A 13,287-nucleotide genomic window follows, 5' to 3' on the forward strand; every position below is an offset into this window, starting at 1 on the left:
CGAGTTGAGAGCTTGCATGGAGCCCCAGACCGAGGGTCATCTTGAACTTCTTCCATTTTCTAATAATTGCGCCAACAGTTGTTGCCTTCTCACCAAGCTGCTTGCCTATTGTCCTGTAGCCCATCCCAGCCTTGTGCAGGTCTACAATTTTATCCCTGATGTCCTTACACAGCTCTCTGGTCTTGGCCATTGTGGGGAGGTTGGAATCTGTTTGATTGAGTGTGTGGACAGGTGTCTTTTATACAGGTAACAAGTTCAAACAGGTGCAGTTAATACATGTAATGAGTGGAGAACAGGAGGGCTTCTTAAAGAAAAACTAACAGGTCTGTGAGAGCCGGAATTCTTACTGGTTGGTAGGTGATCAAATACTTATGTCATGCAATAAAATGCTAATTAATTACTTAAAAATCATACAATGTGATTTTCTGGATTTTTGTTTTAGATTATGTCTCTCACAGTTGATGTGTACCTATGATAAAAAATTATAGACCTCTACATGCTTTGTAAGTAGGAAAACCTGCAAAATCGGCAGTGTATCAAATACTTGTTCACCCCACTGTATACTGAAATTGGACTTTTGAAAAATGAGAACCCATCTTCCAACGGTGAATTGAGGAAGTGAAGAGAACAGCCATGCCTCAATTATAAAAATATGTAGTTTTCACAGGACAGAAGTTGTCTTGTGATTTCTCTGTCTGAACACGAATGTGTGCAGAATATCTCTCCTTGATAAAATGTCTTGTTGTGGAATTATTCTAATCAAAAGGAGAGACTTTTACATTTCTTCAAAACAAGTCAACTTTATTATTTAATTACTGCAGTAATGGAGATTGCCAACAACCCTCCTGTAGGTGATTCGCTGAGAGCCCAACCAGCAGGACTAAGCCACAGCATTTTATAGCAAAGTCCATCCTCCTGGATGTTCATGACAAATCACAGATGTATGATTGGGTCACAAAAGTTTGGATTTGTATGAAAGATACTAATAATTCACAGCAAACAGTATCTGCTGTAAAGACTATTCTCATTGTGTAGAGACCAGGGTCTGGCCCCCAACTCAACACTGGAGCCATCTCCCTCTGGTACCCCAGTATAGAAACATTAACTCATGCTATGGTCTTGTTAGGCTTATCACCCAAAGACATCGTAAATCTTCTGTCAGTTTTCAATCGCTCAGAAGCCCATCCTCAGTAGAACACATACAGATGAAAAAGTTCTAAAAAGTTATTGCATAAAACAACCATTTGACAGCATAACAGTATTATAGTATTAATAACAGTATTATAACATAATCTTGTAATTTCTCCACCATATTCTGCTTTCATTACAAATGTCTGTCTTTGTAGTCATACACATACAACTAAGCTGAAAAGCTCAGCTTCATAAGGACGTGTCAGAACAAGTTAGCGGGCATCGGCCATTTTCATTTTCAATACATATTTGATAAAGGCCTATTTTCGGAGACACATATACCAGTCGCATTAAAGTATTTTCTTCAATCTTATTTTGTTGACCACAGTGAACAGTAAGAAATCGTCTAAGAAAAAAGTCAACTTCTCTTAGCAAAATAAAAAATTATTGTAAAAGAAAATGCTTCAAATTGTTCCTTTTTCTTTTAAAGCTCTTCAGTGTTACGCATATCGCTTAATCGAATGCAAAATACATAACAATCACAACCTGAACTCTTTCAATGCAGGGCTCATTTATCAAAGACAAGTCAGTCAATACAAATGGTTCACATTGACACTCAAACAGCATTAGAACAAAAACAGTTTGGAAAGGAGGACCGGTCAGAGTAAAAGTACTCTACTGTTCATTGAACTGCCTCTACAATGGTGAAATAAATAATAAACACAGAATGTCTTTCATTTACTTTATCCAGAATCCAGCACATTCATATTTTTAGGTAGTTTTACAGGTGCACAAAGAGACACAAATCATCCCCAAGTTAAAAGATACATCATACTTTGTTCTGCACAACGTCTTATTAAAATATAAGTATCCCTTTCCTCTAGGGGATCTGTGTCCCTATACCAGGACGGTTGTTGCTAACATGCGCTAATGTGACTAGACTGACATGGTAAGTAACAGCCAACTTTCCAGGACATAGACATGTCTTATATGGGCAGAAAGCTTCAATTCTGATTAATCTAACTGAAGTGTCCAATTTACAGTAGCTATTACAGTGAAAAAATACCATGCTATTGTTTGAGGAGAGGACACAACAACAACAAAAATGTATCACGGCAACTGGTTTGATACATTCAACCTCAGAAGGTAAATAATGTAGTTACATTCAGTAATCTTGCTGAGAGTCCCAGAGATAAAATGTAGCGTAGTTTTGTTTGATAAAATCCATGTTTATATTCAAATGTAGGAACTGGGTTATACAATTTGAACCCCTGCTGTGTCTGGCCCAACACACCCACCACACCTGGCCATCTAGATGTGTGAAGGTTAGTGTCTTTTCTTTAGGGAAGCTAATTATCCATCATTTATAACATTCCTGGGAGTGTGTAAATTGAAATATTTTATTACCATATCATTTTTGAATGTTCTCTATAGTTATGTACTTGAAAATATATAAATTGACCAATTTGGCACATTTGGGCAGACATCATACAATTGCATTTTGATACAATTGCATTTTGTGCAGTAATATAATGCTTCATTGGATCAGTCTGAAACTTTGCACAAACACTGCTGCCATCTGGCGCCTAAACTCCTATGCGATTTAATGGCCTTTCTCTTGCATTTCTAAGATGATGGAACAGAACAAAAAAATTGAAAACACATGTTTTTTTGTTTAATATCTTTTACCAGATCTAATGTGTTATATTCTCCTACATTAATTTTACATTTCCACAAACTTCAAAGGTTTTACTTTCAAATGGTATCAATAATATGCATATCCTTGCTTCAGGTCCTGAGCTACAGGCAGTTAGATTTTGGTATGTCATTTTAGGCAAACATTTAATAAAAGGGTCCGATACTTAAGAAGATCCTTTCATTTTTGTTTTTTGTTCTCCATTAGATCATCATCATGGGGGGGGGGGGGGGGGGGGGGGGGACACACATTCACTTCTCCCTATAGTAATTTTCTCCCTTGTCCTAGGAAATGGTGCAACACCTTGTTGTGACCCTACACAGTGCTTCCTTGTGTCAACTGTTCTGGTAACACTTTACTGAAGCCCTGCAAGCATCATGCTTAATAACTTGTTATACGCATGAATTAGTCTTTTATAATGTCCTATAATAAAGCTTATAATATGTTATGTATCTTTAGCACTTTCTCACCAAGACGTGTGTCACGTTTGCTCAACCTCTGTGTCACTCACACACACCATCTCTTCAGGAAACTTTGTGAAGTCTTGAATCACTACTTGGGGTGGCATGGGCATCGGCATGGGCACAGGCATAGTCACTTTCGGGCCGTGGACAACGCAATTCTTCTGCATCTCTACCCCAAGAGCGGGAGACGGGACCTCACCGAGATGCCTCCGATACTGGACGAAACTGCACGTCTTAAGAACAATGGCGATCACATTTTTACCCATCAGTATCCCAGACACCCTGGAGTCCCTATAGAAAACCATGTTCCCGCCTCGAATGAAGAGAGTGATAATGTTAATAGTCACTAGGCTGAGAATCGGGTAGAGCATCATCTTATGGGGCACAATGTTCACCCCTTGCATGCTGATCTCGCTCAGCGACACGCACGGCAGCACCAGCAGCAGGATGTAGCAGTAGAAGAACATGAGTCCCTCCACCCATAGGGGGAGCCCTCTCCTCTGAGGCTCCCATAGGTTGGCCTGCACGTCCAGGACGTCGAGCAAGTCCACCACCACCCAGAAGAGTCGACACCGGATCTCCTCCTTCTTCTTCTGCGGCCGCACGTACTCCATGTGGTCGATGGCCACCAACGTGATGTAGACGACGGGCACGCAGATGGACAGAAGCAATGTCAGCGCCTTCCGTGCCACCCCGTCCACGCCGCCGCCAGTCCAACCGTCCAAACTTGCCCTCTTCCCGTCCTCGGCCTTGTAGTTCTGGTAGACAAAGTAGACCTTGATCTCCAGAACGAAGACATAGAAGAACCATAGGATCATGGTGTAGCCACGCTTGGAGGTCCGCACCTCGGAACCCACCCACACAGCCACGTAGCGTAGGACGAGGAGGAAGCAGATGTCCCCCACAAGGACCATGATGCACACACCAATCTTCCTGGGCCCCTGGTTCTGCTCCACCAGGTAGGCGTCCATCAGCGCCATGCTACCCATGATCAAGATGGCCGACAAGCACACATGAGGCTTGTTGGTGGGCGGTGGTGGCACCATTACTGACCAGATGCCGAAGGTCAAAGAGAAAAATAGGTCCAAGAAAGAAGTGAAACCAATGTAATAAAATATCAAATAAATGAAGGTTGTGGGTCAAAGCAAAAACCTGGGTTCAAAGAGGGTTGTGTATTATAATAAACGTGTGGTAACTGTCTCTGTTCATCAGTTCATTTTAGTCCTGTTGGTTGAATCAGGTATATACCACCAGTTGGTTCAGATAGTTTTAGTCCTATCAGATGAGTACAAAGTCAGGTCCACTTGCATGACCTGCCATCAGTTCCCCCAAAATACCCTCGTAAATATGAATAGTTATCCTTCAACCTCTATTCAGTACTTAACAAGCAGGGAAACAGTCAAGCAGAGTAACTTTGAAACCGCATTGCTGCCTAGGGACTGTAATAAAAAATAATCCTTACTGCCAATAGTTTTTGCCCTAACTCTAAAACGCTACACTCTAAACACAATACCTCCACGTCATTGATTTGTAGTCCTTTAGTATCTTCAGTAACTGGGAATTGCTCTACTTTAATTGCTCTACTTTAATTGCTCTTACTTTAATGTTCGTGTAATTCTGTCAGTGGTTGATATCATTTTAGATGTTGGACATTGTAGATAAGCTGCCGCATAAAAAGCTCTTCCCGAGCAGTAAGAAAAAGCGCCACTGGTTTCAGCAATGCACTTACACTTACGTCTCCAGTCACAATCAATCATAAGGATTCGCAGCGTTACATTTCCGGTTGGATGCCAATGTGGAATTGGGAACTCCAGCACTAATTCCATACAGTGGCACGGAGTGAAAAAACATGATGGATATGGTTCCTTATTTGAGTATTGAATGTCCACTGCCACGAATGATAGGTTTCGTCTCCATTGTAATCCTCACACGTTCCCAACACTGTGATATTCCCAATATATTGTGTTGAGAAAAGGAAATGAACAACTGCGATTCCAATGTTGTCTTTCCGCTGACGCACAAAATCCTCCCCCGAACTCCCCCTTTTGAGTCACAAAAGGGAACAGGGACCTGTGTGTGCAACCTCAAAAAGAAAGGACTGATAAAAGTTTATCTTTCAAGTTGAATCCCTGAAAACAACAAGCTTCTTGTCCTTTTCAATAACAAGTGCTCTCACTTCAAAGATGCTCTCTCCCCTTGACAACCGAAAGCTCTTCATGCGGAACGATAAAAATAATGTGTCCCTTTGATAAACTATCTGTTCTAGGTGAGTGTCCTAGAATGTCCACCGGAGTGCGGTCAACCCTCGAATGCCGGACGTGCCCTACTGCCCATTGAGACACACACACGGCCATCAACGAAAAGCCCTTTTCCCTCCTTTGTCATCTTCTTTCCCCCTCCGAAAAGGAGTTGCAAATGGCCATCACATTGCCACAGCATTGTCAAATCTCCCTGTTTCAAATGTCCTCTAATGTGAAAATATATAAATATTTGCCCTCCTTGCTCCTACTCGAGGTTCTGTTTGTCTGTGCCTTCTCAAACTAGGTCTGCTGGAATCTCTTTTCGCCCCTCCTCTCTTGCCTCTCTTCCTTCCCCCACTCGTGTGCGCTCAGCCGTTGGATGGCGAAGAGGCATGCTCAGAAAGCCACAGCTGCAGGACGAGAGAGAGAGCGAGGGAAAGAGAGATAGGGGTGTAAGGGAGCGATGGTGATGGTCATGTGTGAGCTGCTTCCTGCCATCAAATGCTCTTCTCTTTTTTCATCCCTTCTTTTCCCCTCCTGGCCCATGCTCTTTAAAGCCCTCGTCCCTCTCCTTCAGAGTGACTGATCCCTGCTGTGAAGTCCACCCAACCCCTCAGATGTCGAGATCCTCCTTTTATCAGGGGAGGGCAAAGACGCTCGGGGGGGGGGGGGAATTCAATAACATACAAATCACACACACACACTCCACTGAGACGAGTGACACACACCCCCACACACACAAATCACACACACACTCCACTGAGACGAGTGACACACACCCCAACACACACACAAATCACACACACACTCCACTGAGACTAGTGACACACACCCTCACACACACGTCCCCTCCAGCGGCCCCCTGTGTGTGTGCCTCCTGTGTGTGTGTGTGTGTGTGTGTGTGTGTGTGTGTGTGTGTGAGAGAGAGAGAAAGAGAGAGAGAGAGAGAGAGAGAGAGAGAGGAGAAGGGGGAGGCTAAGCCTTGGCTGCTCTTTCAGAACCTTTGCACTGATTTCTTCAAGGGAACACAGGGATGAGAGACAAGAGATACTCAGAGCACTTAATATATCACCATCCATCCAAAATGTGTGGTGCAATTATACACAATTTATAACAATAACGACAGGGGAGCATAGAAATAGAATCGTCAATAACTTAGAAATAGAATCATGGAACATTGACCTGAACATTGACTTAAATGAGGATGCCTGTTCCAGAAATCATATTTCTATGGCTGATAATACATGCCTTACTCATTACAAGCCATAACCTGTACCTCAACATCACAATCTCTCTTTTTGGAAAGACAGGCTCTTTCATTATTGATGAAAGACTTCTCTTTTCCAGAATTAACAGAGGGATCGTCAGGCGTAAATAATAAATGGGCAAGAGGGAGGGCTAGCAGTGTGTGAAGGAGCTAGCTGCCTAGTCCCAGCGCTTCGCTAGGCTAATTAAGCATGTAATAATAAATGGGGATGGAGAGATGGAGGGCTGGCGCCACACTAGGTCTTTGAGCCAGTGTGGGGGAGCGTTAGCCCCAGCGCTAGGCTACGCTATGCTAATAAGGCATGTTTGATCACTTGGCATAAATCTGAACATCGGACTGTTAAGACACCCCCCAGGGGACAGGTTCTGTGATGCATTACTCCCAAATATGAACACACAGGTGGGGGGCTTGATCGGGGTTGGAGTGGGGTGTCGGGAAAGCCGCCGCCACCGGCCATCAGTTTATTGGATCGCGTGTCATTGACTCCAGGCACTCTCCCTGCCGTGAATGCTTATACTAAACTATCTAAACACCAGTGAAGCAGAGACAGACTATCGTCCTTACCCACTATAGTGAGGCACGAGCTGTATCCGAGTAGAAATGGAAAGTGTTTTCCACCAAGTAGATACATGTGTTAATTGTGCTTTGTAGCCTCTCTCTCTCTCTCTCTGCAGGGAAATCATTTAGTCTCTTTCTGCCTTTCCTGTAGGTTCCTTTTTCTGAGAAATACTCCCTGAAACCAGGATTGGTGTTTCATTGAGGCAACCACTTATTTTCATTAGTATACTCTTAATTGTATCTCTTAAATGTTTTAACGTGTGTTTAATCTGTCAATTTGAATGTGCCATAACAATAAAATAATTTAAATTACTAATAAATATTGCACTTTAGTTCTATTACATGTTTTGTTATGACTTGGTTGGATATTCTTATGGTTTTTCTCACTGACAACATTATCACAGCCAAAACCACTTGAAAATATACAATTATGTGTAATCAATCGCAATGACACTGTGAGAGCTTTCAGCAAGTGCTAAAGTGCTTTCTTACGATGTAATTATGTTTGAACAGGGAAAATGGGACTAGTGATATTATTACTTATCAAAAGGAATAACAGCTTGTTTGTTGGTTATTGCTATGGAAACTCCAAGGAGTGTCTAAATTGCTTTATATGCAACTGGCACCAGCCCCTTTCTTCTATTCAATGTGCAAAGTGCCCAAAGTAGCGCTAACTCAATTACTGTAATGAAACAGGAGACGCAGATGCAAAATGTGAGGTTCTCAAACCGTATTTTCTCAAAGAGGCAATAAACTATGAGGGCGATATAACAGTTCCACAGCATCCAACAACATGCATTACACATATGACTTCACCCTCCAATAAAGTGGATGAACTAATGAAAAACTTCTTTCTAGCTGAGAAAAAAAAAATACCTTTGGAAGATTTTGGAGTCTCAAGGACTGTTTGATACATGGGGTTGGAATTTCTGTTGCTCGCATAATTGTATCAACAGAATTCAAGGTGTAAGTGAGCAATTTGGGCAACAATGGGCAACTCAACACCATCCAAACACAACATAATCTGATACCTGACACAGCTCAAATAGCACATGATAAGTCTATGAATCGTATCATCCCAGTTGCAACCTTTGTGAGTAGGGGTGGAATTTGAACGTATCGTTCAGAAAGGGAGTTCGGTACGGTGTATGGAAATCATTTTGACATGCAAAGAAATTAGTTTTTTTGTGAGAACCTCAAACATGTTACAATTACACTTCTCAAAGTGACATTTCCAAATCCCACCTGTCTGTGAGCATTAGGCTGTCTGATTGGCTGGGAAAACACTGGAAACTCATGACAGAGTAGTCACCTGTACCTTGTGGAGAGAAAGTACCTAAGATTCCTAAAAATGTCCACTGGGGCCAGCGATATTCTCAGCAACAGCTCGTCTACTACTTGGCGCTGACCTACTTCTTCCGTCACCGTGAAATATTGGTCCTGCCAGTCGGAGAGCTGTTACTGGTGTCTCATGGCCCCTCCATGTGGTTTACTTTTAAAGACCCTGCCTCCAAATAAAAGCCAATTTTCCAGCTGGTGCGAGCCTGGGTCCCGTGCCACCAAGAATAATGGCCATGGTCACGGTCGGTCAGAAAAGCGTACCGTATCCATCTGCTGTGCTGTGGTCATTGGTGTGGATATAACATCTGGAAAATTGTGCTACATGTTTCCTGTGATACATATTTGTTTCTGCATGTGTTTGTATACATAAGAAGGATATATGTCCTGTGAAATGCGTATGGGTGGTATAATCCACACACTATGCCAAGTGCCTAATTTATTTATCTGGACTCACATGTGCCACTCGGGGGCACAGAAGTAGAAAGCTGTAGTAGATACCCCGTCTGTATCCCAAATGGAACACTATTCCCTATGTAGAACAGTATTTCTCATAGGGCTCTGGTAGAAAGTAGTGCACTATGTAGGGAAAAGGGTGCTATTTGGGACGCAGACCCAGTGAACCCCATGGAGAGAAGCTGTCCATTACTGACGATGGCCATTTATGTTAAAGGGCACTTCAAGTTCCATTGTAATTTTCTCCCCTTTGAAAACATTTTTTTTTCCTTTGAGAACATTGGTGGTTATTTATAACATGTAACCACAACCGTTCATGTCACCTTTTTCTTTACAGAAAGAACACAGAAAGACAAATTATGTTTAATGTAGCCTGCTGCACTAGAGTTAATTACCATATTGGATAGTGAGTCACATTTGCTTGCCTGTTGCAAATGTACCACTTACGTTTTATAAAAAATCCCTTTACGTGTATGTTTTTGAACAGAAGAAATAGGCCTACCTGCACAATTTCTGAGACTCATGGGGAAGTTCAATTATCTCAGCTTTTTTGTGTGCAAAGAACAGCATGACCAAGCTTTGCAAGTCCATTTTGGTAAACAACGGCTTACCAGAAGGCAGGGCTTTTCAAAGGCTTTGTTTTTCTTAATTGACAGATTGGCTTGACATGCATTACTATGGGTCCATCGTTGGAACATACACAAGTGAACAAGTCCATCTGTTGATGAGCATCAAACAGAATCGATGATATACCGCCACATATTGTACTTGTGTATTACCAAACATTGTGTAGGTGTTTGTGCGGGCTGGTGCCAACAAGGCAATATGGCGATCCCATTATTATTTTGTTGTGATTGTGTAAAGTATTCACATGGATTAAAGGTGTTCATTCAAATATTCAAAGTTACTACGCTGCAGAAATCAACTTGCTCATTTGTAAATTGTACACTGAATATAAAACATTAAAAACACCTTGATCTGTTTCACCTGTCCTTGTGATTGTCTCCACCCCCTCCAGGTGTTGCTTATTTTCCCCAGTGTATTTAGCCCTGTGTTTCCTGTCTCTCTGTGCCAGTTTGTCTTGTATGTTTAGACAACCAGTGTTTCCCCCCCCCCCCCCCCCCGTACTCCTTTTTCTATTCTCTTTTGCTAGTCCTCACAGTTTTGACCCCTGCCTGACTCTGGACTACTTCCCCACCTGCCTGATCATCCTGCCTGCCCTGACTTTGAATCTGCCTGCCCTTTTGGACTGGTTTTGACCTTTTGCCTGTACATGACCATTCTCTTGCCTACCCCCTTTTAGATGAATAAACATGGTAAGACTCCAATCATATGCCTCCTGTGTCTGCATCTGGGTTTCGCCTTGTGCCTTGACACACCTGCTCTCTCCATGACATAGGCCGACCAGGTGACTTCAGGTGACAGCTATGATCCCTTATTGATGTAATTCATTAAATCCACTTCAATCAGTGTAGATGAAGGGGAGGAGACAGATTAAAGAAGGATTTGTAAGTCTTGAGACAATTGAGACATGGATTGTGTGTGTGTGCCATTCAGAGGGTGAATGGGTAAGACAAAAGATTTAAGTGGCTTGGAACGGGGTATGGTAGTAGGTGCCAAGGCGCCCCGGTTTGTGTCAAGACCTGCAAAACTAACAGCGTTACATAGTGTTTCCATAACTTTCCTCCAAATGGATTATGTCCAGCCATAAAGAGAAACCATATGGAAGAAAGTGATGGCAGCACTTTGTTATGGTAACATGGTGATGGTAGCATTGTTAGACATTGTACTTTAGTAATTGCATAATAATGAAGTTGCGTTGTTGTTGTTATTACACAGGCAGTATAAGCAGCCGTCTGTTTTCTTCCTGTGTTATTACAAAAAACACTCAACTCAACTTTCTTACTTTAAGTCCCCTCTTCATTAGGTGTTTTGGCTCTGCAATTGTAATGCAGTTAATAAGAAGTACCTTATTAATCAAATGTTGAAACTACTTTAAAAGCACAGTGTTGCTACACAGGAATAAGAACAACAATATTGGGACTCAGAAAACGAGTGTACAAAGTCAAATTGGGATAAAAATTAGTCATCAGAATCTTTCATTTTTCATTTTAATGACCAAGTGAGTCAGTAATCAGACCAAGATTCCCAGACACCAGAAATCTTACAAATGTATCGTCTGACCCACAAATGTGTTATTTAAAAAAAAAGTTTTAGATGGGATGGAAACATGAAAAAGTAATGAAAAGATGCTCTGGAAATGCAAATATGGGAATCAAATTAGCCCAATTTACTATGCCTTAGATTTCCTCAGAAGCACACCCAAAACCAGTGTCGACAGTAGGTCCAAATATTCTTATAGCGTAGTTCTTTCCCTAGTCTCCTTTCCAACTTGGCCCAATGGGTCTGGACTAAATGGGTGCCAGCAGTGACGTGGAAACATGCGGTGCATCTAAAAAGTGGCCTCCTCTCCTCCTCTCCTCTCCTTTTTCTGCACTGACCTCAAAACACAGGATAGGTCAGAGTAATGTTGTGGTTGCCACCAGGAATGTGCTTTTGTTATTTCACGTCGGTGCAGATGAAGGAAAGGAGATGAGGAGAGGAAGCCACTTTAGACTATTGAGATGCACCCCTGTATACAATCCTTTCCTCTCACCTATCAGAGGTCACAAGGGGACTTTAAAAAAAAAATGTTTTCAAGGGTTATACTGTTGTAATATGAATTAGATTAGGAGTGTTTGTAACTTGTTCAGACATTTGATTGTGCTATTTAATGTCATTCATTTAGGGGAAATCAGATGTAGGACATGTTTTGCAAGCCTGGCATTGCATCTCCTTTGCAAAAACAGAACTGAAGCTCTATCGGTGCTTCTAAAGCCTTGAGCTGTGTATGAATGTGTTACATGGTTCATATGCTCAGTAGGGTGCCTGAAGCGTTACCTAAGTAGATGTTTCTCTCAGCATGGCTGCCTTTACTTTGAATGTCCACTCTTATATCTTGAGCTTATATTCCATAGTGTGTGGGTGTTTATTTTGCAAAGAGGTAATGTAGATGCACACAGACACACACGCGCGCACACACACACACACACACACACATCCAAAATCCTCAGTATTCCACACATGAGTGTAAAATTGCATCTGGCATCCAAAGGCATTTACACCGCGGACACACCACTTCCCACAGTTCTTTGCATTTCCCGCTGTCACATGATAAAAAACTTTGACACATTTTTCTGGCATTTTCTCTGCTTGTGTACTTGGCATGCGATGTTTACTCTTTCTCTGCTGAAGGAGGTAGACTATCTGTTTTCCTCAACTCCAAATCAAATACAGACTATAAAACTATAATCCTGGCGATAAACTTCACATAATTAAATTAAAGTTTAATTAAATGTACTACACAACTTAATAGGAAATGTACCTAATTTAAGCAACACATAACGATTATTAATTGATTGGCTTGATGAATTAAATATAAGGGGTCTATTGATATTGTCAACTGCATGTATATGTGAATGATCGATTATATACATTAAATCTGTCTCATTGGGACTCGAGGGACAGTGTCTGCATCAGCCAACAGGCACATGCTTCCTGATGCTAGCTAGTCCAAACTCTCAGCCATCCACTTGCCCTAGCTTACTTCAAAGCAGCGGGAGAGGAAAGAGGCCATACATTAGCATACATTTACATACCTGCAGATGCACCCTAATTTGTGGCAGCTGATGGTTTAAATACTTCTCATTGGGAGAGATGCATGGGCGTAATTTCCACTAGGGACTAAACCTGGGTTCAAATACTATTTGACATCTCTCAAATACTTTGAGCATTTGCCCCAGTCAGCCTGGAGTGCCAGGTGGGTGGGGTTTGCAGCTTTGTGGCTATTCTACTGGTCCATTAAGCCAGACAAGCTCAATTAAGCACATATAAAGTGTCACATCCTGATCTGTTTCACCTGTCTTGTGCTCGACTCCACACCTCCATCCAGGGGTCTCCTATTTTCCCCATTATCCCCTGTGTATTTATACCTGTTTTTCTGTTTCTGTTGCCAGTTCGAATGGTTTTGTCAGGTCTTACCAGCATGTTTCCCGCTTCTCCTATTCTCAAGTTTTTGCTTTCTAGTCTACCCGGTTC

General features: G+C 42.0%; 1 protein-coding gene across 1 annotated transcript; it reads right to left on the reverse strand.

Annotated features, from left to right (window-relative positions):
- Positions 1-3,051: 3,051 nt before the first annotated feature.
- LOC110486067 (transmembrane protein 121) lies at positions 3,052-6,066 on the reverse strand. Its single transcript, XM_021557385.2, has one exon. It carries the CDS (start codon positions 4,335-4,337, stop codon positions 3,309-3,311), a length of 1,029 nt encoding a protein of 342 aa, XP_021413060.1. The 5' UTR covers positions 4,338-6,066; the 3' UTR covers positions 3,052-3,308.
- Positions 6,067-13,287: the final 7,221 nt, after the last annotated feature.

The sequence above is a fragment of the Oncorhynchus mykiss genome, chromosome 13 (assembly GCF_013265735.2).
Source record: "Oncorhynchus mykiss isolate Arlee chromosome 13, USDA_OmykA_1.1, whole genome shotgun sequence".
Classification (NCBI taxonomy): Eukaryota; Metazoa; Chordata; class Actinopteri; order Salmoniformes; family Salmonidae; genus Oncorhynchus; species Oncorhynchus mykiss.